This window comes from Magnolia sinica, chromosome 12, assembly GCF_029962835.1.
Source record: "Magnolia sinica isolate HGM2019 chromosome 12, MsV1, whole genome shotgun sequence".
NCBI lineage: Eukaryota > Viridiplantae > Streptophyta > Magnoliopsida > Magnoliales > Magnoliaceae > Magnolia > Magnolia sinica.
The window spans coordinates 52,467,494-52,493,621 of record NC_080584.1 but is presented as its reverse complement, the minus strand read 5'-3'; the positions used below and the strand labels follow the sequence as shown (position 1 = coordinate 52,493,621).

The following is a 26,128-nucleotide window of genomic DNA, read 5'->3' as shown; positions in this document are numbered from 1 at the left end:
TTGACTTGAACTTATTTTTGCCCTAGAATGACTGAATTTTGTGAAACCATTTGGAGGCCAATTGCCTTTGGCATTGGTCAGGAAATAGAGCTTGTCAATAGCTTTCCAATGACAAATTATATGTGCAAAACAGATAACTACTTGCAAAGTTATGGATATGAAAGCTATAGCGCATGCTAGACCTTGGATCAAACTTTCTAGCCCAATTTCTTTAGATCCTGGCTGTCCATGAAATTGTCCTTCACTTTGTCTTACATCATTTAGGTTGTTAAAAGATGTGGGGTTGATCAAGGTACATCATTTAGGTTGTTAAAAGATGTGGGGTTGATCAAGGATCACTTCATAGCTAAAGAGAATATCACATAAAAGACTAGAAGGGCACAAATCAACAAAGGAAAGGAAGGGTGGGGGGGGGAGGCGTATATAGTTAATAAACAATCACACTAGCTTAAGTATATTCCCATGCTGAAATGGGTTGGGACAGGTCTGACTAGTTGGACCAGCAGTTGGACCTAAGTGCCGACAAAACAGGTCTGGGTCTGGTCTGGCTATAAAACATTCGTCCAAAGTCCAAACTGTCACAGTCCATGGGACCAAGCTGAAAAATCAGCATGATTGATTGATCTAAACTTTATGGGTGGTCGAGAATGTGGGTGATATAGACTATAATTCCACGAAGCATGAAAAGCAACAAATTTTGGTGCAGGATCCTGCAACTAACTACAATCTAGGGGCACAATATGCCTCTGGAGGCTTTGTTGTCATTTGGGATCGGGGTTCTCTAGGGATGATGAATGGATATACATGTTCATTGTCTCAATTAGTGTTTGAAATATCGGTATCGTGTTACGTATCGCATCCTTGGGATACAGTTACATATCGGTTATCGCACGGCATATATCATTTGTATCGGGTAATTTATCGCACAGCATATATCATTTGTATCAGGTAATTTATCGCACTTTTTGGGAAGGGAAAATGGTTGAATTTTTCAATGAAACTTCATGGATTGTTAAAAAAGACCTTAATACCATGGTATTCAAAATCGGTTACGTAATGGTAACGGTCATAACCGTCATGCGTTACGGGGTTGAAACGGCCGTATAACGGTCCCGTAAGGGCCCCGTAACGGTCCGGTAACAACAATTTTCAAAAAATAAAAAACAGCCGTAATGGCCGATACGGGGTTGTAATGGCCGTTACAGCCCGTATCATAACAGTTATCATAACATTACCGTTTTTGAACGCCTTGCTTAATACACACTTTTAAATTATAACATTTCAAAAAAGAAGTGAGCATAATAGGTTTCCTTTGTATAGGGTCATAAGCTATGCACCATCTGACTGAACTAATGCAACTACATTCAAATTGAATACATAAAATTTAGAGTGTATGTGATGATCATTTCATCAAACACTCCTAAATACTTCAAAATTAGTCTTAATTGATAGCTGCTTGAAGGGAAATTTCGAAAAAAAAAAAAAAAATTTATTAAAAATGATTTTTACTTTCCGAAAATTGACGATGACTTAACAAATAAGTAGATCATCCCTCATACATGCTTGATTTCATGTTTGGAGTGAAATATTGCACGCAATTTGGGAGAAATTGGGAAACTTTTAAATTTTTCCCAATTTTCTCCAAATCGGACTACCTATACTCTAAGTTTTGAAATTCAAGTGTATGTGATTATCATTTCATCAAATACTCCTAAATACTTCAAAATTAGTCTCAATTGACAACTGGTTAAAGGAAAATTTCGAGAGAAAAAAAAATATGGAGAATATGAAGAACCAATGAATATCGATATCAAAACACTTCATGATTTTTCATGCAAAACATGAAGAACAAATGGATTTGTAACCATTTGACAGTGATTTAACATAATTTCATCAAAAAAAAAAAAAAAAAAGGCCATCGAAAATTGAAAATGCTCACCAAATTGAACATGTGGGATATATCGGCACTACTTGTGCATTTCGTATTGCACAGGCAGGATATATTGGCTGATATCATCAATATTTAAAGCATTGGTCTCAATAGTCCTCGGGGACATGATAACATGTCACAAGTGGGTTTTCACATCTATTTATGCCCTGAATGATCTGAGTGGAAGTGGAGGCATGTGGAGCCAGCTGGAACATGAGGCAAGTAGGTGGAATTTTGAATGGTATTTTGGGGGACAGTGCCACTTTATCCGCTTTTCATTTATGAAGAAAGGACACAGCAGAGTGGCAACGAGTATGAGAGAACTCATACATCTGATGCAACGGCGCGCATTGATTGATTCATCACTTGGAGGCACCATCTAAGACAAAATTACGAGGATCCAATTGCAACTAGGTTTTATAGGTTTATTATCTCCAATGATTAGGGGACTGTATTTTACAACTTGATTTGTGGGACAATGTATTTCACAACCCGATTGATCAAGACCAACTTAGAATCATCGTTATGCCTGTCTTTCTTCATAAATGGATCCTTAAGGTCGTCGTCTTTCTGGTTTGAGCTGATATGGTTGGAAAAGAGGGTTTTGTGAAAAATGTTAAAGAGGGTGGAAGGCCTCCTATATGGAAGGAGGAACAAGTTGAAGATTCATATTGGAAGCTTCCTTCTTCTTTTTTTCTTTTTTTTTTTTGAAAGGTAACAGTAAACCCAAAAAGTTGGAGAGTAGAGGAAACAATAGCAACAATTCAATTGTTACCTCGCCAAAGAGAGAGAGAGAGAGAGAGAGAGAGAGAGAGAGAGAGAGAAGGAAGAAGAAGAAGAAGAAGAAAGAAGCGATAATTCAAGATGAAATCCAAAAAATAAAGAGAAATGGGAATCTTGTTCGAAGGCGATACTACCAAAAGAACAAAAGTTGAATGACAACTAAACAAGGAAGACCTGTGAGGACAAGATCATGTGGCGACCAAAGCCACCGATCCTCTAGCAAAAGGAGAGATAAGAACAAAGATTCTCTCACAGCTTGTGTTGTGCTGAAAAAAGGATACATCAACACCATCAAGTGAATAAGGTGAAGGTGGAAAATCCGACAAGAAATTACAACGCCATCATTGAGTTCAGCCGGAATTTGTACAAGTGGTGCAGACCCAAGTTAGGTAATTTTCCCTTAAACCACATTGGTGCAGAGGATGCCAATTTCCTTGAGAGGAATATTGAGAAGGTGTTAGAGGTAGTGTCTCAATTGGGCAAGAAACAATAACCTAGGCCCATATAGGTTTCCAACTGCTTTCTTCTAGATTTTTTAAGATGTGGAAAAAGGAAACTTATTGGCTTCGTAGAATTCTATGAGGGGTAAATTGGAAAAGAGTATGGTCGTGCCCTTCATAGCTCGAATTCCAAAGGAGGACAAGTCTCAACAACTTTAGATCCATAAGCTTGACTGAGAGTCCATATGACATTATTAGGTCCTGTCTTCCAAATTCCATTGTGTGCCTGATCAATTATCTCTATCTTCTATGGTGTGCTCATTAAAGGAAATCAAATTCATGATGGTGTACTTGTGAGTGATGAGTGCATCAATTGAAGAGACAAAAGGGGAAGCCCAAGGATTATCTAGTATTTACAAGTCATTTTAAAAAGGCATATGACTATGTCAATTGGGATTCTCTAAAACCTTTGCTTGGGAGAATGGGTGTAGGATAGTAGGATTGGTTGGAGAAACTAGAATGAGGGAGTGTATCATCTCATCTAAATTCTTTGCCATCACCAAAGGTGCAACCAAAAGTTTTCTTTCATGGGTCAAGAAGGTTGAGGTAGGGGTCCATTGTCCCCTTTTTATCCTGCTATGGTGGTAGGGGCATTAAGAAAGATGGTGATAGGATTGATTGGGAGCTTTCACGTGGAACAGACAAACTTCTATGAGTCCAACTTGCAGTTTGTAGATGAAACAAAATTTAATCCTTTATGATGTACATAGGGAGCAATTCTAGAATCTTAAATGCATTTTGCTTTGAGGAGGTGTTGGGCAAAATGAGAACCTTTCAAAAGCGAATTGTAGAGAATATGGCTAGGAGGGATGTAAGTAGTAAGGGTGGTTATGGGAAGCATAGCGGGCTTGCTTTGCTCCCATGGACCTATCTAGGCCTTTGTGTGTTAGCAAACCATCAAAAAGCCTCTTTCCGCTTGGAAGCAGATTTCTTTCTTTTCTAGGTCACTTTATCGCTCATTAGAACAATGGTATCAACCATGTCAATCAATTCTATGTCATCACCATTTCCCTAGATTGGAGAAACAATAAAGGACCTATCTTAGATGGTAATAGAAAAGAACTTTGTTAGTGGTAAGGAATGAAAGAAAACACAATTATCATTCAATTTCGTGGAGAGTGGTATGCAAGGCAAGGTTCCACAAGTATTCGCCCATTAAAATATATATATATATATATATATATATATATATATATATATATATATATATATATATATATATATATATATATATATATTATTATTTTTTTTCACTTCATCCCCGTGGCAGTGCAGGAAGACAAGACAGTTATACCTCATTTACTTCAAGGCATCAGAAATCCAAAGAGTGAAAAGCTATTATAAACAAGGAATACTCATTTGCTTAGGAAATCTCCTTTGTGTTAGGTAATTAAGATAATATCTGTACGGTCACCAAAATTCAAGAGGGCCCATCTAGAAGAAATTGTACTTAAGGTATGTGTATGGCACGTGTACGATGGATGTGTACATATGGTTGTAGTGTGATAGTGTATCAAACAACACATGTCATATGTAAGGGAGACCGGTTCCTCTACAAGTCCTTGAGGGATAAGCAAATTCCTTTACAATGAAAAAATAAATAAAAAGAATAAGCTAATTCTACAAGTGTTGCTTGTGGGCCGCACAAGGGCAGGTAGGTGGGATATCTGACCTATCTAGAATAGTATTCCTGCCATGAAACTTAGACACCCGAAAAACAAGGCCGATCCAACCATCATGTTGGCCACTATGAATTTGAAGGTTTTTAGATGGTTGTTCACAAGGTTCGCTCATCAAGTGGCTCTCCACATATGCCAAATATAGAACAACAGTTACATTTCTTCAACATGGTACACATGTGTCACATCCAAGTGTACGCAAACTAATCCTCTATAAGTTTTAGGATACTGACGTCCAAACACAAAATCCCAAGCAATGTTCGAAATATCAGTATCGCGTTACGTATTGCATCCTTGGGATACATATACATATCGGTTATCGCACGGGATATATCGTTTGTAGCGAGTAATTTATCGCACTTTTTTGGGAAACATTGGGGAAACATTGGGATAATGGTTGAATTTTTCAATGAAACTTTAGGGATTGTTAAAAAAGACCTTAATACACAGTTTTAAATCATAACATCTCAAAAAAGAAGTGCACATAATAGGTTTCCTTTGTATAGGATCCTTAATTATGCTTTGTCTAACTGAATTAATGCAACTACATTCAAATTGAATGCATAACATTGAGAGTGTATGTGATGATCATTTCATCAAACACTCATAAATACTTTGAAATTAGTCTCAATAAACAGCTGGTTGAAGTGAAATTTCGAAAAAAAAAAAAACTTTTTAATTTTTAATTAAAAATTATTTTTATATTTTGAAAATTGTCAAGGACTTAACAAATCAGTAGATCAACGCTCATACATGTTTGATTTCATGTTTGGAGTGTAACATTGAAAGCAATTTGGGAGAAATTGGGAATTTTTTGAATTTTTCCCAATTTTCGCCAAATCAGATCATCTATACTCAATTTTCGAAATTAAAGTATATATAATGATCATTTCATCCAATAGTCCTAAATACTCCGAAATTAATCTCAATTGACAGTTGGTGAAGGAATTTTTCAAAATAAAACATGGAGAACATGAAGAACCAATGGATATCAAAATCAAAGCTTTAACTCCGTGAGTTTTCATGCAAAACATGAAGAACCAATGGATTTATAAGCATTTGACACTGATCTAACATAATTTCAACCCAAAAAAAAAGGATCAGAAATTGAAAACGCTCACTAGCTCGAACATGCGGGATACATTGGCACTACGTGTGCATTTCATATCGCACAGGTGGAATACAAGATATATCGTGGGATATATTGGCCGATAATGTCAATATTTAAAACATTGATCACAAGTTCCATCTAGCAATAGGGTTGTTACCCAAACAACCTTAACCTAACTTCGAGGAAGTCCTCTTCCTTGAAGTTGAGTTCCAAGGATCTAGGCTTCATAGTGTAACCCCAATTTCTAGGCATCCAAACAAAAACCCTAAGAATATCACTTTCAAGTAGATTAGGAAATTTGGACGGGGTTATATGACTACATACAAAAAATGGTGCCAAGTTCAAGGGCAAGTCATAAAAATTACCAAATGGATAAATTAAAATAAAATAAAAAAAAAAGTTGGTACGTTTGAGAGAGAGAGAGAGAAACAAATTAACTAGGAAGACTAAAAAAAACTAAGTAATTTATTACAATTCCATTTCAGCATCCACTAAGGTCCCAGGTTTATATAATTTGTTTGTTTTGTTTTCTTCATATTTCTAATTACTTTCTCCATATAATAATCAGTTTATGGTAGGAGTACTATGGAGGCCATAGTCCAGAATTTCAAAGATTGGCATTTCATACATTAAGTCTCAATTGCAATGCCACAGCTAGTGAACATAATTGGAGCATATTTAAGGAGGTGAAAATAATTCTTAGAGAGTTCGAGTTGTGTTCTTTAATTGTATAATTGTATGTGTATCATTACATATTTGTGTTACTTATATGCTTGTGTCTATTTATGTTATAGATTAATTCGAAGAAGATAATTTGGCTATAGCCAAAAAAAAATGTTATGCATCTTTGTAAAGTATAATCTGTAACTTGATGTGCACCATGCAAGGAGAGGTAAGACAAGGGATTGATCACATTCGTTTATCGGATATGGAGTTTGACAATAAATATATCACTGAGAAAGAGGAGCTACCCCTCCACAAGACAATACATAGATGGATTTGGGCGACCTTTTTGTGGAGCTCAAAGAAAGCAATGTAGGATTTGAGTCCTCATGATCACAAGATATTTAAACTCAAGCATTCAATTTACATACATATACTTTCATTGAATGGTGTAGCAGTGTAGACTGTGTAGTAATTAGTTATGCTAAATTTTAGGATCTACACTGTGTAGTAATTAGTTATGCTAAATTTTAGGATCATATTTAGGATCATAAGACAACTATTATCTTTTATCGTAGGTCCTAGAAAGGTTCTTATAAGAAGAAAAGAAAAGGACAAGAGGGGGAGGAGAGGAGGTCCAAGAGGAAGACATTGCTATCTGATTCTGAACAGGAAGAAGATAATATTGCTTATTCAGATGACGGTAATGAAGATGAAGATGAGAGGAGAGGATGCATGAAGACAGAAGAGGGGATACATTTTTAGGCTTTTTTATTTTCTTTTTATAGTTGCACCAAAAAAAAAAAGGATGAAACGGGAATAAGCAGCGATTTAAATTTTAATAAGAGTGACATAACACATACACCTTTTATAGAGGTTCTCGACTGATAATGTCCTGATATATCATTTCTCTTGGTGTATATTGATGGAAAATGAATCATTGATGTGTTTGCTTATACTTTATTTATAATTTCTCATATTTTACTATTTTTAAAGGAAAAAAAATCTTACAATTTACGATGCGAATTGCAATTCAACATGATTCAACCCCTATCATGATTTGCAATACAATAACAACTATAACAACATTGAATTCTGATATTAAGTCCCTTTAAATGAATTATGATTTTCATTGAAGTTAATAGCAAATATCATCCATCTAAAGGACCTTTTAGCATAAAAACAATCCACATAACACAAACCACATATTAAAATCCAAGAAAAAGGAAATTATGTTCGAAGAAAATTGAAATATACCATTAGACGAACATGCTTATATTAAAAATCTTAACCTTGGTTAGGCAGAATGTAATAATGTTAATTAGTTTTGGGGTATTTATCCTTGCAAATAAAACTCCAGGAAAGAAGAAATACTTAGTGTCCTACACAAAATAATTATTCCTAAGGTATGGATCAGCAAAAAAGAAAAAGAAAAAAATTTATTTCCAAGTTACTGCTATTATATTTTTTTATGATATCATATTACAGCCACTATGATAACTAGCCAAGTGACAAAATCATTCATGCTATATGATAGATGATGCAATAAAATACCTTCAGCAGTGCAATGAAATTTGGGGATCGTTGAAATGCAGCTAGCATGAATTCTAAAACCCTCCTTCGAACCTGTAGAGATACACTACACATTAGATTAATAATCCTGGGAATGTAATCCGGTATTGCAGATTATATAAGCTATCTATCAATTCTATCACAATAACATCTGTACTACAATGTCACTTTCTTTCCATCCAATTGGCCTGCAGTGTCACTTTCTTTCTATTTCACCGTGCTATGCAGGACTAGAGAATGAGAAAGCACATTGGCTGTGGTCATGAAGGTATTTGCTAGAGACAATAAATGGGTCATGTGTTCATGTCCGTGTCCCCTGCTATTAACAGAGGAACAAATATACATGTGGCATACTCGTTACATCATTTCTTACTAAACTTTCTTCAATTACTTTTTCTTAATAAACTTGTTACTTGCTAGTGATGCGAATTTCCAAGGTAAACCATGACAGTTGTCAAAACAGGTTAGAATATCTTATCCAACCAATAATAGTAAGAGTTTAGTTGTTTTTCCCTTATTTTCTCAAGTGTGTGGTGCCCTACACATAATTACTTGTGTTAGGTTAAAGATATTTCATTTCTTTCATTAATGATTGTTCTCATGTTAGATGGATTTATCTTATGAAAATGGTAGAGATGAAGTTGCATCCACTGTAAAAATGTTTTACAAACAATTTGATGCAAAAAATAAAGTTTTTTTCAGATTTGACAATGCTCTCTATCTATACCCTGATTAACAAAACTACTATGCAGAAAACGGTGTAGAATCTCAAACATCATGCAATTATACACCTCAACAAAATGTAGTTGAAAGAAAGAATCATTATCTTTTGGAGGCCACATTTTGTTGAGAATGAAGGTTACTAAAATCTATTGGAATGAAGCAATTTTAACCGCTGCCTATATGATTCATGGGATGTAAATTCCAATTCCTGATAGCAAGTGCCCCCTAAAGTTTAAAAACCCAATTTATCAATATTTTTTCTTCCTCCAAGGGTGTTTGTATGTTTCTGTTATGTGCATGTGTTCGGAGTTGGGACCTTCTCGACACTAGCTAAGCCCCCAATCTACAAAATGTATTTTTCTATGATGAAAATGGATTAATGAAAAGAGGGGGAAAAAAAAAAGTAAAAAAGATCGTAGGGAGAACCCACAATGCTCTAGCCAATAAATAGAGATCACAATGGTTTTGGTATATGAATTGGAGAGAAGGGAAAGAAGGAAGGGAAGAAGGGAATAGAACACTAGGGAAAGAAGGGAAGAGGGAAAAAGAACACTAAGGTAAATACCTCAAGTTCCCAAGGAAAAAAGCATGCTCCAATACCAATTTAATGTAACGGGAGGTGAAAATGGAATAAAGAAAGGAGAGAAAAAAGTAAAAAAGATTGTAAGGAGAACCCACAATGCTCTAGCCAAGAACTAGAGATCACATAAGCCCCCCTTCTCTTTTTACAAAGCAAATAACACCAAAACTCAAAACACTCTCCATTTCCAATGCATAACGTGCCTCTACATGTCCGAGAATATACCTTAAATAGGATTAAGGATGAGAAAATCCTAATATAATAGAAAATTACTAAAATTCCTTGCATCCTATCATGACCATATGTTTTTTTTTTTTTGTAAATTGGCCATAACTTACTAAAACAGCATAGGAATTGCATGATCTTGGGCTCATTTGAAAGCTAATCCAATAGCCAATCAAACAGGATCACTTACTTGTTATTTCAACATCATTTGATGCCCAAAAAAATGGCACAGGAAAGAAGAAGAAAAAAGTGACAAAATTACAATAAAGGAAATTTATTAAATAAGTCATCACTCTAACTGTAAAAACTAATTAGAAAAAGTAGATCTTATGACTTAGTGACCATTTGACCGATCCCATGAGCCTCATAGTGTAAGCTTACCGTTGATCTCACATGAGATTTATCATTAGACAACAGAACTAGGGCTGTCAACAGGCCAAACAGGCCTGTCAGGCTCACGCATCGGAATACTAGGCCCAAGGCCAAGCAGGCCCCTAAAATTAAAGCCTGTATAATAAACAGGCCAAGCTTGGGCTTCCTTTATGAGTCCGTCAGCCCAGCACAATCCATTTGGGATTTCAAGGTCATTTTGGTTGTATCATTCATGATGGGGCACTATTTAGTGAACAGACCATATTTTGCACAAAAGTGGATGGTCGGGCCCCATCTCTGGCTGTTCTCGAGCTCAAATTGTGTATAATCATCACGGACCAGGCTCAAGCCTATTTGCCCATCACAGCCTTGGGTTGGGCTTGGCCATAGTTTTACTTTGTAGGCCAGGATTGGACAGATCTTGGCCCAGCCCAGCCTTAAATGGAACTGGTCCAAAACATCAATCAAGATCTTGACCCAGCCCGTTGTTCTATTAGCAATTTTATTGAGCATCTCACCTCCACTTCATACATATATTTCACTTCTTTTTGTTGTTCCTATTCCTGCAAAGAATGTAAATGCTATTGCTGAACTGGCAACATTAGAAAAACAGAGGACATAGGAGCTAGTTGAATTGCCAAAAGGGAAACATATTGTGGGTTGCAAACAGGTGTTTACACTTATACATAAATATGACATTTCCATAAGAGATACAAGGCTAACCTAGTTAAAGGGTTTACCCAACAGTTCAGGGTTGAATTCCAGGAGACATTTACTCCAATGACCAATTAAATTCTGTGTTGGTTCTTAACTGTTGCTGTTAATTGGAGGTGACCTCTTCATCAACTTGACATAAAGAATTTGGTTTCCCATGGTGATCTTGAGAGGAAAGTGGCCTTCCTACAACTATTTGTTCCTGAGGAGCAAAGTGGCAAAGTTTGCAAATTGAGAAAGGCTATTTATGGTTGAAGCATGGTTTGAAAAATTCAGTAATGTCCTAACTTGATTCAGCTTCCAGAGGAGAACATTTCATAATTCAGAGTTTCTCAAAAGGGAGAATGGTGGCATCATTGTGGCAGTTGTGTGGGTTCATAATATAATGCTTACAGGACAAAAGATGTTTTGATTACAAATGTCAAATCATATTTCAAAAAAGTGTCGACATCAAGGATCTCAGACCCATGAGACATTTTCTTGGGATTCAAGTTGCCAAATCTAAGCAAGGCATATTCATCTGTCAACGTACATTCTTAATCTTCTTACTGCTAAGGCATGCTACACGCAGAACCCACAGAATCTCCTATTGAAGTCAATCAGTCTTCATTGGGGGAGGAGAGGACATAAATACTTAACGATCTAGATATTTACCAAACCTAAGGAGAGACTAATTTACTCGATTTTTACTTGGCTTGATTTTGTTGTAGTAACTGTGGTCAGCAGTTTATGCATGTCCCTCATGCTCATCATCTTGAAGATGTATAAGTATACTCTAGTACTGAAAGTCTACCCCAAAGAAAGGTTTATTGTACTCTGATCAGAGTCATTTGAACATCAAATGCTTTTGTGATGATGATTATGCTGGTTATCTGCAGTGTTCGAGTTGTCGGTCTCGCTACAAGTTTCGCTGGCCGGAGATAAAAATATAATATGGTTATCGCCGATAATATCGCTGATAACCGGAAATGTAGGGAAAAAGGGGGAAATATGGGGAAAATGATGGAATTTTTTAGTGAAACTTCAGGACATGCCTAAATACACATATTTACATATTCAGGAATGAGAATTTTGCAAAAAGAATGCATTAAATTAGAAGTTTTCATTTAATGGGGGCCAAAAAGTATGCATTATCATAAGAAATCACTCAAATAGTAACCAAAATTAGTTTATATAATACAAATGCAAGCTTACAACAATTAAGGCATGCAAAAGTAAATGAATTGAAAAAAAATACACATTTCTGGCCATGTTTCATCCCCACATAGAGTGACGAGGTGGCTCGTAATCATTGTCCAGATCCCGTGGCAGTTGAGAGTAGTACTGCTGCCCAACAAATTGACAGTACTGTTCTCAGGTCATCCTTTACTCGTACCAATTGAGGAACTCTCTTATGTACCTCTGATAGTCATCCTTCCCAAACTGTACGAGTACGCCTAGACGTGGGAATTGCGTAACATACATCGACGACATTTCCTGAGCAGGGTACTGAGGGAATAGATCAAGTCCAACCCCGACTCCTTGATAGTATTGCTGCCAGTCATATGGGTACCCCGAATATCCTCCTGTTAAAGGGTCATGACTTGAATAACTATCTTCTAACTGCCTGTACCCATGGGTAGATGAGCGTGACTGAATGTCAGAGCTGTCATGGCCATACCCGTGATATCCTCCATAAGCATAAGATGGGACAGAGGTGGAGCTCTCCTGATCTGAACTTATGTCCATAGATGACAAGCTGCGTGTGAGAGCATCAGCCGCGGCACGTCCGGCTTTCTTCTTTGAACGACGCTCGAACATATATCTGGGCTTTGATGCTCTCGCCCTGGATGGTGGACGAGATCCATGATCCTCGTCCTGAGTGGCATGGTCAAAGCTCTGCTCCTCAGTGAACTGGCCAACGGATCGTTGGCTCTGAGCTGTCTTGTACCCCCCACCACTGCCACCCCCACCCCCACTAGTACCACCTATACTAGTGTCGGTGCCTCCGTCCCCTTCCTCATCACCGTCATCATCGTCGTCGTCATCCCCAGGACCAGTGTCAAGTGGGGGTTGAGTCTCATCATCATCATCACTCACTACGACTTGATGATGAGGAGGGGGCCGTGAAGATGCTTCCTCACCCTGATTGGAACGTGCCAAACTCCTCACCAAAGGATCAAAGGAGTCTGTATCCGCTTTTTGTTCCTCTACTACCTGATCGACATCGATACCCAGAGCCGCTGCTCCCTCGGCTACCTGTGGGGCAGGGCCTCCCTCCGCATCATCTAAATCAGCTGATTTGACCCACTCATAAAGTGGGTCCTCATCATCATCACCTATATGTGCCATGTTACCTATAGACAATAGGTCTAACGGGTCTTGATTTTCCTCCATGTCTCGGTCTACCCGCAACTGCCTCTCTCTTAACTTCATATTGTAATGGCAGTAAACGAGCTTCTGCAGCTTCTCATATGCTAGTATGTTCCTTTTGCTGGTGTGTATGAGTGACCATGTGCTCCAATTCCTCTCACACGGTGAGGAGGATACAGTCTGTGCGAGAACACGAACTGCCAATAACTGCAGTGCTGGCGTGTCGACTCCGTACATCGCCCACCACTCACCTATATATCCATGAGGAGCTTGTTTTAGTTTGAAGTTTAAACGAAAAATGCAATTACCTAATTATGTTACCATACTCACACGGCATCATCGTTTCAGTCGATGCTTTTGCTAGTGTGGATGAGAACGTACCCCTCACATCCCTAAACCGCAACAACTGTAAACATGGATTCACAGGTCATTATTTTTAATCACCCATATTTCTAGAGGCTATAAGGAAGAAATTTTATTGCATTACCTGGTTACCGAAATCTGCTTGCGTTGTTGATTCTGGGAACAATCGTTCGAACGCCTCGTGGACAATCATCGTCAAATCTTGATTCTCATGGAGCCGACGTTTATAATGAAATTTGGGATTCAGGTAGTATGCTAAAACCCGAATATTAGTTATTCAGTTGTATTAACATGCAAACAGAAGTGATGCTTAAAGTACTGAATTGTATTAACAAACTTACCAGCTTGGTGGAGTGGATGCTCGAGAGTCCCAGTCCATCGACGATCGATGATATCAATCACCCACTGATACGAAGTGGGGATTGCAGTCATTATCCCATGTCTCATAATTCTCATAAGCTCATACATTGACCCCATCGAAGGCCACGTCTCATTATCTACGGCTCGTAGGACCTTATACATCGGATGCAGGAAGGAAACGACGTTGTGAACTTTATCCCAGAAGGAATCGGAAAGCACTATATTCGAACAAGTCCTTGCACCGTCAGTCTTCCTCTGATTCCACTCCATGTATCTCTCGGATCTGAACAAATTTCTGAGATCCACACGATGCCTGTATAAGCTGTCAAGTGCAATGAAGTTCGTGGCGAATCGTGTTGCGCCTGGTCTAACAATGTCCCCTCCACAACACTCACACATTGCAGCCAACAACCATGAGTGATTGTATATAAAGTTTGTCACTTTCCTCGCATCCTAGATGGTTTTCCTGACAGAATCCCTCTAGCCTATCTCCTCGAGCATTAAATCAATGCAGTGTGCCGTACACGGGGTCCAGTAGAGATTGAACTTCTGCATCAATTTCTTTCCTGCCATAACGAACGCACTGCCATTGTCCGTCACAACTTGGACAACATTCTGGGACCCAACTTCTTTAATCACTTCTTTCAGGAGAGCATATATGTATTCATGATCTTTTATTCTGGCCAATGCATCAATAGATTTGAGGAAAACCGGTTGTCCTCTACAATACACCATGAAATTGATAATGGATAATTTTGTGGGTCCTGTCCACCCATCACACATGATTGTTACCCCATACTGCTTCTAGTTTGGCTTGAGTCCACGTACCCAAGCCTGCATCTCCTCGTGCTCCCGATCAAGGTAGACGCCAAGAATCTCCTGTGACGTGGGAGGCTTCACGCCGGGCCCGGCACGCTGCACCTCCTCAATCATATTTTTGAAGTGAGGACTGGCTGCTGCATTTGCCGGTACATAGATCGAGATGAACCACCTAGATATAGCACCACCCACTTTCTCCCTGAGCCCCTTGCTCCACATATTTTTTAATCTGTTTTGATTAACGCCTGCGATGGGTGCATCTGGGACACGAGCGCTTTGCATGCGTTGTAGGCCATGCCCGCTGCCTCCCTCAAATCGTCTACTGCTCCCACCAGCCTCATGTCGGGACGTCCCAAACGACGGCCTACTTTCATCAATCCGTCTTCTTTGTTCCCCCTCCCACTCTGAAGCCCAAGACTCACGAATCACTTGTCTAAAATTACTCCTTTCTCGAGCTGTAACACAGTCATCAGGGTACACGATCCCCTCATCGTCGTCATCATCGTGCTCGTCGATAGCACCTAGGCTCCGTCCAGTGCCTCGTAGCTCCTCCCTCATATCCCTCTCCCAATCTTTTTGCTGCAGCTTGCGTGACTTTGCTTCAGTCAACACTCTTCTCATCTCCTCTCTCACTAGCCTTGTTACACTTGGACAGTCATTCTTGTATCCCCCTGCCAAATGTTCCTTTAGCCTAGACACTCCCCCACTCCGTATCACTTGGCCACAATAGTTGCATATGACCCCATATTTATTCCCCTTCACTGGTCATCCGTGTTTCCATCCAATGTCCCTTGCTCCTCCTTTTCCCGATCCAGACGACATTTTGCTCCCTAGTAGTATACAAATTTGCAATAATCGACAAAAAAAAAAAGTGCATCGACTAGTATTCAGTGTAATAAGCCCAAATCATTTCAAGGGCTAAGATGTTCGATCAAATCAAAATTTCATATAAATTACAATTGAGAAAAGAGTTTGCAGATTACATACTAAGTAAACTTTATGGGGCCTATTGTGATTTATACATACAACATGATGGGTCCATGTAAATAAAGGGTGGACGTTATCTCCCAACTTGTTCCCTCTGGTGTAGCCCATTTATTTAACTGATCATCCTGATTTTTGGGAATTTGATGCATTTATTCTATATCCACGCCGTTCATCTGTTTTTGTATTTAATTATAGAGTACTTGAAAAAAAATGAAACAGATATAGTCTCGAGTGGACAATGCAAAAGGAAACAGTTGTGATTGTACGGTCCACTGTTAAATACTTATTAGGGGCCATAGTAGTTTCCGAAGAAGCTAATATTTTTGTTTTCACTTCATCTATCTCCATATTAACTTATGAATAGTATGGATCTCAAAAATACATCACTGTGGGCCCTAAAAATGTTTCAACGGTGGGTGTGACGGCTCCCACGGTTTTCTGTGGTGGGCCACTTGAAATTTAGATCTATCTTATTCTCTTTGTAATGCCATAAAACCACGTCTACAAATGGTTGTACGGTATGGATACAACACATGCATCATGGTGGGGTCCACAGAGCTTGGTGACGTCACTTCAGTAGCCATTTGGCCATTGGCCACTGACCTTGTTAGTATTTAATCCGCGCCTGAGTCAAAGTTTAGGCCGTTTGGTGGTCGGTGCTTTGTGGGCCCCACCATGATGTATATGTTTCATCCATTCCGTTCATCCATTTTTACAAACCATTTTAGGGCTTTATACTAAAAATGATAGGAATATAAATCTCAGGTGGACCACACCACAGGAAAATAATAGTGATTGGATATCCACCATTAAAATCCGCCTAAGGACAGTTATACTGTTTATTTGACATCCAATCTGTTGATTAAGTAATAAAGATCCAGATGAAGGATAAAACCAAAGATATTTTTGTTCCAAAACTTTTATGGCCCTCAAAAAGTTTTTGATGGTTGAAGTTTATTCAACACTGTTTTCGATAATGTGGTCCACTTGAGACTGTTATATACCTCAGTTATAGTATTGTTTTATAAAATGATGTAGGAAAATAGATGGACGGTATGGATGAAACACATTCATCATGGTGGGGCCCACAGAGCACCGACCACTAACCATTAGGGGGGCAGGGGCCGTAGCCAGTCCGTTTCTTATGGCTACGGCTCTGGCTGCGGCTCTTATCAGTAACCAATCCACCCCAAATCGCGTTGCGTACCGCGTACGCTCTTATTGTGCCGAGTAAACTCAGTTGGGCCCACTGTGAATTTATGTGGCTTATCCACACCTTCCATACGTTTTTCCATCTCATTTTAGGCGTTAAGCCCAAAATTGAATCTAATACAAATCTCAAGTGGACCATACCACTGGAAACATTGGAAATAATGATTTCCAACCGTTGAAACCTTTCTATGCCCAAAGTGTTGTTTATTTTTCATCCAAACTGTTCATAAGATCAAAAAAACATGGATGAAAGGAAAAAACAAATATAATCTTGATCCAAAACTTCCGTGGCCCCCAAGAATTTTTCAACGGTATAACTTCAATTCACACTGTTTCCTGTGGTGTGGTCCATTTTAGCATTTTATATCCTTCGATTTTTATATGAAGCCATAAAATTATCTTGTAAAATGGATGGACAGACTAGATAAAATATATAAATCACGGTGGACCCCACAGAGTTTACACAGCACGCTTAGCATGCTGCCTGTACGCAGTACGCAATCCGCTTCCAACCACTCCCCTTTCAACGGCAGCGCGGGACTCTTCCTTCCTGTGCTGCAAGCTCAGGTGGGGCCCACTGTGATGTTTGTGAAAAATCCTCCCCGTCCATCTATTTTGTGAGTTCATTTTAGGACCTGATGCGAAAAATGAACTGTATCTAAAGCTCAAGTGATCCTGAAATGTGATAATTAAATGTCCACAGTTGAAATCTTCGTGGGGCCACAGAAGTTTTGATTATGTCAATATTTTTGTTTTCAGTTCATCCCAATAGTAACAACATTATTAACGGTATGGATGACATTTAAACCTCACTGTTGAACCAGGAAGGTTTCAACGGTAGGAATTTGCCTAACCACATTTTCCTATAGTACGGCTCACTTGAGCTTTGGAAACGGATTGGCTACTCCCCTGCCATGCTCTGTGGGCCCCACCACGAGGTATGTGTTTCATCCATCCCATCCATCTATTTTTATAGATAATTTTATATTATTATAAAAAAAAAGAGGTATATCCCAATCTCAATTGGACCACATTACAAGAAACAGTGTTGAATGAACTTTGACCATTAAAAACTTTTTGGGGGCCATAAAGGTTATGGAACAACTTGATCTTTGTTTTTTTCCTTAATCTAGGTTTGTATGACCTAATTAACAGATTGGATGTCAAATAAATTGTACAGTGGGCCTTAGGAGGATTTAAATGATGGATATCCAATTACTATTATTTTCCTATGGTGTGGTCCGCCTGAGATTTTTATACATCTCAATTTTGGGATAAAGCCCTACAATGATCTGTAAAAATGGATGAACGGAGTGGATAATATACACACATCATGGTGGGGCCCACATATATCATGGCTGGACCACACCGCAGGAAACAGTTGAATTGCACGCCTACCGTTGGAAAATTGTTGGGGGCCACAGAAGTTTTGTATATGCTTCAATTTTGGGCTCATCCCCTTGAATTAGATGGAAAAACGGATGGACGGCTTAGATAGACCACATACAATCAAACTAGGCCCAACTGAGTTTAGTCGGTACGATAGGAGCGTACTCCTCAGTCGCACCAGTGCATCCGTCCCCTTCTCCTCCCAGGGCGAGAGAAGCTTTCGCATTCACGGGGTTTTCGCGAGAGGGATTTTCGCTCAGCGAAATCCGATTTCCCAGTGCGACTTGCGAGAGCCATTTTCGTTCAGTACGAAATCTGATTTCCTAGTGCGAGAGGGATTTTTGCTTGAAGGAAGAAATTAAAAACCCCTAAAGAGGGGAGATGACGAGATAAGAGGGGTTTCGCGTACACATACCGGCTCTGTCGATCGAGAAGCTCCTGTTCCAGCTCCGGTTCCGACTTCCGATTAACCAGGTAGTTTGTAATTTTTTTCCCCGATATTCCCGATATTTATCAGAGAAAAGAGGGAGGGGTAGGTAGCTACAGTTTTCTTGTGGGGTTGGTGGCTACAGTCGAGATTCCGAAAATATCGCCCATCTCAAAAAAGTTGCCGATATTTCGCCGACAACTGGCAGAGAAACGAATTTAGGGGGTATCGGTGTCGCAGTGCTGGCGACACCGATATTATCGTCGATATTATCGACAATTCGCCAATAACTAGAACACTGGTTATCTGACGATAGGATATCTACAAGTGGTTACTTTTGGAGGAATCTAGTAACTTGGAAAAGCAAGAAGCAAACTGTAGTTGCTTGATCATCTATAAAAGTAGAGTATCGGGCATAGTAAATATAACAAGCGAACTCATTAAAGTTATCTCTTACATGAAATGGGTTTTGGTGATACTCCGCCAATTCCCCTTCACTGAGACAATTAAAGCTACCATATGCATCACAACTAATCTGGTCTTTCATGAGCAAACCAAATAAATTGAAGTAGATTGTCACTTTGTTTGAGAAAATGAAAAAGTAGCAGCGAAATTATTGACTGTTCCATTTGTCCAGATCAAAGAGCCTTTGTTTGAGAAAATGTAGTGGCAAAATTATTGACTATTCCATTTGTCAGATCAAAGAGCAAATTGCTAGACATGTTCAAGAAAGCAATGCTAATTGAAATAAATTATTTGCCATGCAAACGAGGCAGGAAGAATTTGCAACCACTTGAAGGGCTTGAATAGCCTAGAAAAATACACTTGACTGCTTTACAATCCAATTTTCTCAGATGAATGTTCAAAACATGAACAAAACATACACAACCAAACACCTCGGGATGTACAGGAAAAATGGTTTATACAGTTGGAGAACTTAAACAGGAGCCTTTCAACTGGAAACTCTAGAGGGCCTAAGATTTATTGAAGAAGAAGCAATTAAGGACTCCATTAGCCCAAAACGACTTAGGGACATTCATCTGTATAAAGAGGACATGAGCTACGTCACAGAGATGATGGTTTATCCTCTCCGTCACGCCATTTTGTTGAGTGTATGGAAAAGTAGCTTGAGACCTAACACCATGGTCCAATAAGTAAGTCTGATGATTAGATACAATATACTGCCCTTATTGGCCAAACACAAGACTACGATTTTTGTAACAAAATGAGTGTGAACCATCTTACAAAAGATCTAAAAGATAGAGAAAACTACATCTCTATATCTCATAAGATAGATCCATGTTGGAAAAGAACAATCATTGATGAAAAATACAATGTATTTGTACCCCAACGCAGACACAAGTAGAGATGGACCTCAACCATCTGAGTAAGAACATCACCATTTTTCCTCAAACTGATAGGACAAGAGTTCCGACAATGCTTTGAAAGCTGATAGGAATCGCCCAAAATGTTACTCAACTTGTTAGAAGGAAGCAATAAAGGAACAAGTAACTTCAGGCTAGGAAGAGGATTATGTCCTAATCTATCATATGAGTACATGACATGATCCATATTTAAATTGTCGCCACATGTGCCCGGTAGCAGATTTAACATCATTCAAGGCATCAAACAAGTAAAGTCCCATCATGCTTACAGCCAACTCCAATCTTTTGTCCAGTCTTCAAGTCCTGAAATACACAGAAGGAAAGAAGGTCGCACTACAATTAAGTGCCCAGGTAAGTCTGCTAATAGATCATACATTGGTAGACAATTCTGAAACATGAAAGACAAAAGACAGAAAATGAAGGAGACATTGATGGTACCTATTCCCTCAACATGGGTAAATGACCTGTCAACAATTTTTACACATTTGGAGTTGGAAGAAAAAATTTTGAAAGGTAATGAATTTTATTTTTAAAAAAAGCAGCAAAGCGGGCAAAGAATACAAGGGAACCTCAAACGTCAATCACGATCCCAAAAAGCTGGTATATAAAGATCCTTTACAGGATGTGTAGTCCTAATTTACAAAAGTTCTCCATCTTTGGAAACAAAGATGTGTAGAGCCTGATTTGGGCGGTCCTGCTGTAGATTTGGTCCAAGGACTTCTTCACTACGGCAACTTCTTGAATGGGGGAGATTTTGGAGCAGGATCCCAGAACGGAATTAGGAGAGGAGATGGAAGTGGTTATTTTTTGGGTGCGGAAGAAGAAGGGCGTTGAACTTCCAAAGTATATCTCTACGTTTGTAGGTGAAAGGAGAGTGGTCATGTTGATCCAGAAGGAAGTTGTAGCTGAGGAAGTGCCATGTTGGGGGGATCTCTTGAGAGCAAGGGAGGCAGACCCATCAGCAAGAAGCCATAGTGGCATTCTGGAAGCTAATGATGGAGCACCATCAATTTGCTCCCCAGAAGTATCGGTTGATGAGATGGGTACGTGTCAAGCACTCATTGTTGGAAAAGTGGTAAGTGGGGAAACTTTTAACCCAGATGAGACGCATGTCGTTCCTTGGGATGCGGGAGTACAACCGGAGGTATCCTCCCATCCAAGCCTGGGAGAGGATTTCCGTTCGGCGTTCGAAGCTTCTCTAAGCCAAGGAAGCGAGGACATTGCAAGTCGGGGTCTAGACCCTAAACACATGCCTGAAGGAGAACCACTTATTTGCCTTTGTTGTCATGGATCGGGATCAGAGGCGGGATCGCTCTCGGAGGGTGACACATTCCATTAAGGTTTATTTGGAGAGGCACATGCAGTAGAGACATCTGGATCACTTGTCGTATTTGAGTCACCGGCACGTGTGAATATAAATATCGACATGTCACGAGTGCCTTTAGACATCACGTGCGAAGGCCCTACGAGGATATTACAATCACGGTCCCCCCTTTCTACTTTCTTTTAGGGTCGACCTGCTTAGTCCAAGGAGGATAAGGCGGGCTCTTCCAAAAAGTCTAATGATTTTATCTTCCCTACGTCTGGTGCTTCTTTACAGAGCTGCAATCAAGGTATCCCGCATCGGTATCGATTGGCGTAACGGTGCCCTCCGATACCGATACGGATATGGGGGTGTAACAGCGATACGGGGGCATAACGGTCCGTAACAGTGTAATTTTTTTATTTTTTTTGCCAAAAAAATATGAAAAAAATATGGTTTAAATCCGCAATATTCTAAGCATACCAAATATGCATTCATTTATAAATTGGAACATGTTTATGGTGGTGTAACGGTCCACTCTTATGTGAGAAGTTGTATCGGACTGTCTGATTAATTTTTGAACCAGGTAACCTGAATTTGACTACAAAATTCATATATTTAATTTTCTAAATATCTAATTTATATACTTAACAATTTGATATCATTTCTCCCAATAGTTCTTTTAAAAAATGAAATTAAATTCAGGTAGATGGCGTTGCCAATTTGGGGCTGACTTGGAGGACCAATCTATGCCCCAAATCAGCCTCAAATTCATGCAATTTATTGCCATTATCCCACTTATGAATTGGTGGACATTTATTGGATAGTGAATAATGAAAAAAATCAAAATGCCCTATTTTAAAAAATAAAAGTCCACAAATTAACAATTAAAACTATTCAAACAATTTGATTTTGGCATTTTGAGTTAGCAATTGCAGTCCGTAATTTATTTGGTAAATTTTAAGTTAATATATGTCTCGTGTACAATTTTTTAAGGGCCTGAATTAGGCGAGACTCGGATTGTGAAGTGTAGCACACATGTCAAAGTTTTTGGGCCCCACCTGTGATGAATGTGTTATATCCACACCATCCATCCATTTTGCCAAATAATTTTAGGGCATGACCCCAAAAATGAGGCACATCCAAAGCTGGACTGCACCATAAGAAACAATAATAATTAAACGTTCACCACTAAAAATTTATTGGGGGCTCCAAAAGTTTTAGATCAAGCTGACATGTGTGTTTTCCCTTCATCCACATCAATGTGACCCAATTAATATGTTAGATTGAAAATAAACATTACAGTGGACCTGAAGATTTGTTTAATGGTCAGCATTCTATAACCACTGTTTCTTATGGTGTGGTCCACCTGAGATTTGGATATTACTAATTTTTTGGATCCTGACCTAAAATGACGTGGCAAAATGGATGGACGACATGGATAAAATATATACATCATGGTGGGGCCCACGCTGGTCTGATCATGAGGTATGCGTTATATCTAAACCGTCCATTCATTTGACGAGCTCGTATTAAGGCTTGACACAAACAATAATACAGATGTAATTATCAAGTGGACCACACAGCAAAAAGCAATGGGGAATTGAACGTCTACCATTGAAACCCTTCTTGGGATCACAGAAGTTTTGGATCAATATGAAATTTGTTTTTCCTTTTCAGTCAAGTCTTTTTGACCTTATGAACAGATTGGATGGAAAATAAACGTTACGGTGGGCCCTACGAATTGTTTAATGGTGAAAATCATTATCTCCGCTGCTATTTTTGGTGTGGTCTAGACGATATTTGTATATAATTCATTTTTGTGGCAGTGCTCTAAAATGATCTCTGAAAAATAGATGAACGGTGTAGATATAATAAATACATCACTATGGAGCCCATGCAACTTTGATCTCCTTTGAACCGTTCGTACAACTCGGAGCTCGAGGAGTGTCAGCACTCGTCTTAGCATGACACGTACCGGTACACCTGCAAATAAAAAAAGAAAGGAGAGAGGGAAACCGAAAAGAAAAAAGACGGAAAGAAGAGAAAAGAAGAGAGAGAGAGAGAGAGAGAGAGAGAGAGAGAGAGAGAGAGAGAGAAGAAGAAGAAGAAGGCCACCGCAGCCGCAGCTGCCCGAGAAGAAGAAGAGGAAGAAGAAGAAGAAGAAGAAGAAGAAGAAGAAGGAGAAGAAGAAAAGAAAGAAAAAAAAGGTAAGTTTTTTTTTTTCCTATTTTTCAAGGCCCGTAACAGCCGTTACGGGTACGCAACGGCCGTTACGGTCACAGAATCAGGGGGGTGCCCGTTTCGACACCGTATCACGTAACGGTGTCAGCCGTTACCGTTACGTATCGGCCGATATGGCCGTATCATAACGGATATGGGACACCTTGGCTGCAATAGACGAGGAGATTCGCAAGATGAGGTTCAGTGGGCTATTTCCAAGTGCATAAGAGAGGAGTCAGCCTCATCTGATGATGAAGATGTTTCAAAAGAGGGTAGGAGGCTTTTAGTAGGGAATTCCAATGATGGGGACTTGTTCGAAGAAGATATAGATGCCACCCCCCTTTGTGCAAAGAAGATGCAAGATAAGCCTCAACCGATGGAATCGAAGATGATCCCAATTGGTCTTCTCGTGGTTGGGGAAAAATGGACACATATCTACTGAACAATATCGGTGTGCCAAATATGTTTTCGAAATGATGGGGGTACTTGTGTGTATGTCATACGAGGTCAAGACGAAGATGTTCATGTCTTCTTCCAATTTGTGCCAAGGTAATCGGTATCGGTAACAGTGGCCATAACAGCGTGGTAGCATGAGTTACTAGATTTGCCTTTGAGAGGGGCCAAATTCACTTAGTCTAATGGTCAGGAGGATCCTATATTGGCTCGACTGAATAGATTTCTTGTATCTACATACTGGGTTGAAATTTTCCCCTTGGTCAATCAGCGAGGGTTGCCTAGAGTTACCTCTAGTCACATACCTATTGTACTAGAAGTCATGGAAGACAACTTGGGCCCCAAACCCTTTAGATTTTGAAAAGCTTGATTGGAAGTAGAAGGCTTTGACCAATTGATCGTTGATCGGTGGTCATCCTTCACGATAGTAGGTTATGTTAGTTTCAAGTTACACAGAAAACTCAAGAATTTAAAGGAGAAGATCAAATTATGGAAGGAGTTTCTCAGTATAAGGGAGCAAGAATTCTATAAGATGGTCGATGAAATTCACGAGTTGGACTTGCAAGAAGAGGACAACAACTTGTTAAAAGCAGGGATATTGAAAAGGGCATACCTTTCCTGTAAGTACAAGAGCGGGGTTAGGGAAGAAGAGATCAAATGGAGTCAAAGATCTATAACGCTATAGCTAAAAGAAGGCGATAAGAGCACCCGCTTTTTTCACAGCATTGCCAATGCCCGTGCTCGCAGGAACAAAATTTCTAGTTTGATGGTTAAGGGGTAGCGAACCATGGATAAGAAACTTACATGCGAAGATATTGCGAGTTTTATGAGAAGTTGTAATCCAAGGAGGAATGGGGCAAACCGAGACTACAATCTAAGCTTTTCAAATCTTTCAACCGAGGATGCTTCCTTTTTGGGAAGACCCATATCGAAGGAGGAAGTGAAATCAGTTATTATCTCTAGGTGCGAGAATAAGGCACGAGGACCAAATGGTTTTCCTATCTTCTTCTTTTAGAGATATTGGCATATAGTTAAAAGGGATGTGATGGATTTTCTTATCGAGTTCATTGAGCACGAACATCTATCATTAGAATTGGGAGCTACTTTTATTCATTTATTCCCTAAGACGGAGTGCATTGAGCAGTTGTCTAATTTTAGACCGAATCGTTTATTACCGGGGGGGGGGGTGTGCATACAAAATTCTGGCAAAGATCTTAGCTTCAAGATTAAGGGAGGTTATCTCTAAAGTTATCTCGGAAAATCAGGGGGCGTTTGTACTAAATAGGTAGATTATGGACATTGCTCTTATTACCCACGAGTACATTGATTTCAGATACAACGAGGAAAAGTGGGCTGGTTTGCAAATTAGATTTAGAGAAAGCCTACGATAACCGATTGGGATCTTCTCAACTATATTCTTGAGAGGTTGGGATGCGGTATAAAGTGGAATGGGTGGATAAAATCCTCTATCCAGTTTGCTGCATTTTCCATTCTAGTTAACGGCTAGCCTAAAGGTTTTTTTTAGAGCTTCACGGGGCCTCTGACAGGGAGATCCTTTGTCGCCATACTTGTTTGTCAAGATAGCTAAGGCCTTAAGAAGAATGCTTCATAAAGTAGAAGAGAACGAACGATTTATCGAGTTCAGGATTGTGGGCTTCTAAGACAATACCAGTAGTCATCTTCAGTACACAAATGATACGCTTATTTTCTGTGAGGCGAATGTGGATTCGGTTGGAAATTTGAAGAAGATCATAGTATGTTTTGAAGTGGTTTCAGGCTTGAAAATTAATGTGGTGAAGTTCGAGATGCTTGGAGTGCATGTTGGAGAAGAGGACCTATCCTAGTTGGCTAGCATATTCGGTTGTTGGGTTGGCACATTTCTAACTTCATACCTAGGGTTGCCTCTTTGTATTGGGAAGCCAACTACACACTTGTGGGATAAGGTGATCGAAAGGATCGAGGGGGAATCTAATATCCTAAAAGTGCAGATATCTTTTGTTGGT

General features: G+C 39.2%; 2 protein-coding genes across 5 annotated transcripts in view; both read right to left on the bottom strand.

Annotated features, from left to right (window-relative positions):
* The window catches only part of LOC131221378 (uncharacterized), a 125,735-nt gene that overhangs the window by 24,497 nt on the left and 75,110 nt on the right, over window positions 1-26,128 (bottom strand). For all 4 annotated transcript variants that reach the window (XM_058216632.1, XM_058216628.1, XM_058216631.1 and 1 more), the window contains exon 11: window positions 8,221-8,292. In XM_058216632.1, the coding sequence (XP_058072615.1) occupies window positions 8,221-8,292 (72 nt within the window). The remainder of the gene's footprint in view (window positions 1-8,220; window positions 8,293-26,128) is intronic.
* On the bottom strand, window positions 12,007-14,469 carry LOC131221377 (uncharacterized). The gene is made up of 4 exons (XM_058216627.1): window positions 13,909-14,469; window positions 13,692-13,822; window positions 13,535-13,610; window positions 12,007-13,455 (listed from the first exon to the last, which is right to left on the bottom strand). Exons 1-4 carry the CDS (start codon window positions 14,324-14,326, stop codon window positions 12,218-12,220), a joined length of 1,863 nt encoding a protein of 620 aa, XP_058072610.1. The 5' UTR covers window positions 14,327-14,469; the 3' UTR covers window positions 12,007-12,217.

Coding starts and splice junctions, on each gene's coding strand:
- LOC131221377 (XM_058216627.1), bottom strand. CDS start 14,326: ATGTGTGAGTGTTGTGGAGGGGACATTGTTAGACCAGGCGCAACACGA. Junction 13,823..13,908: donor GCATCCACTCCACCAAGCTG/GTAAGTTTGTTA, acceptor TTCGGGTTTTAG/CATACTACCTGAATCCCAAA. Junction 13,456..13,534: donor GACTGAAACGATGATGCCGT/GTGAGTATGGTA, acceptor ATGGATATATAG/GTGAGTGGTGGGCGATGTAC.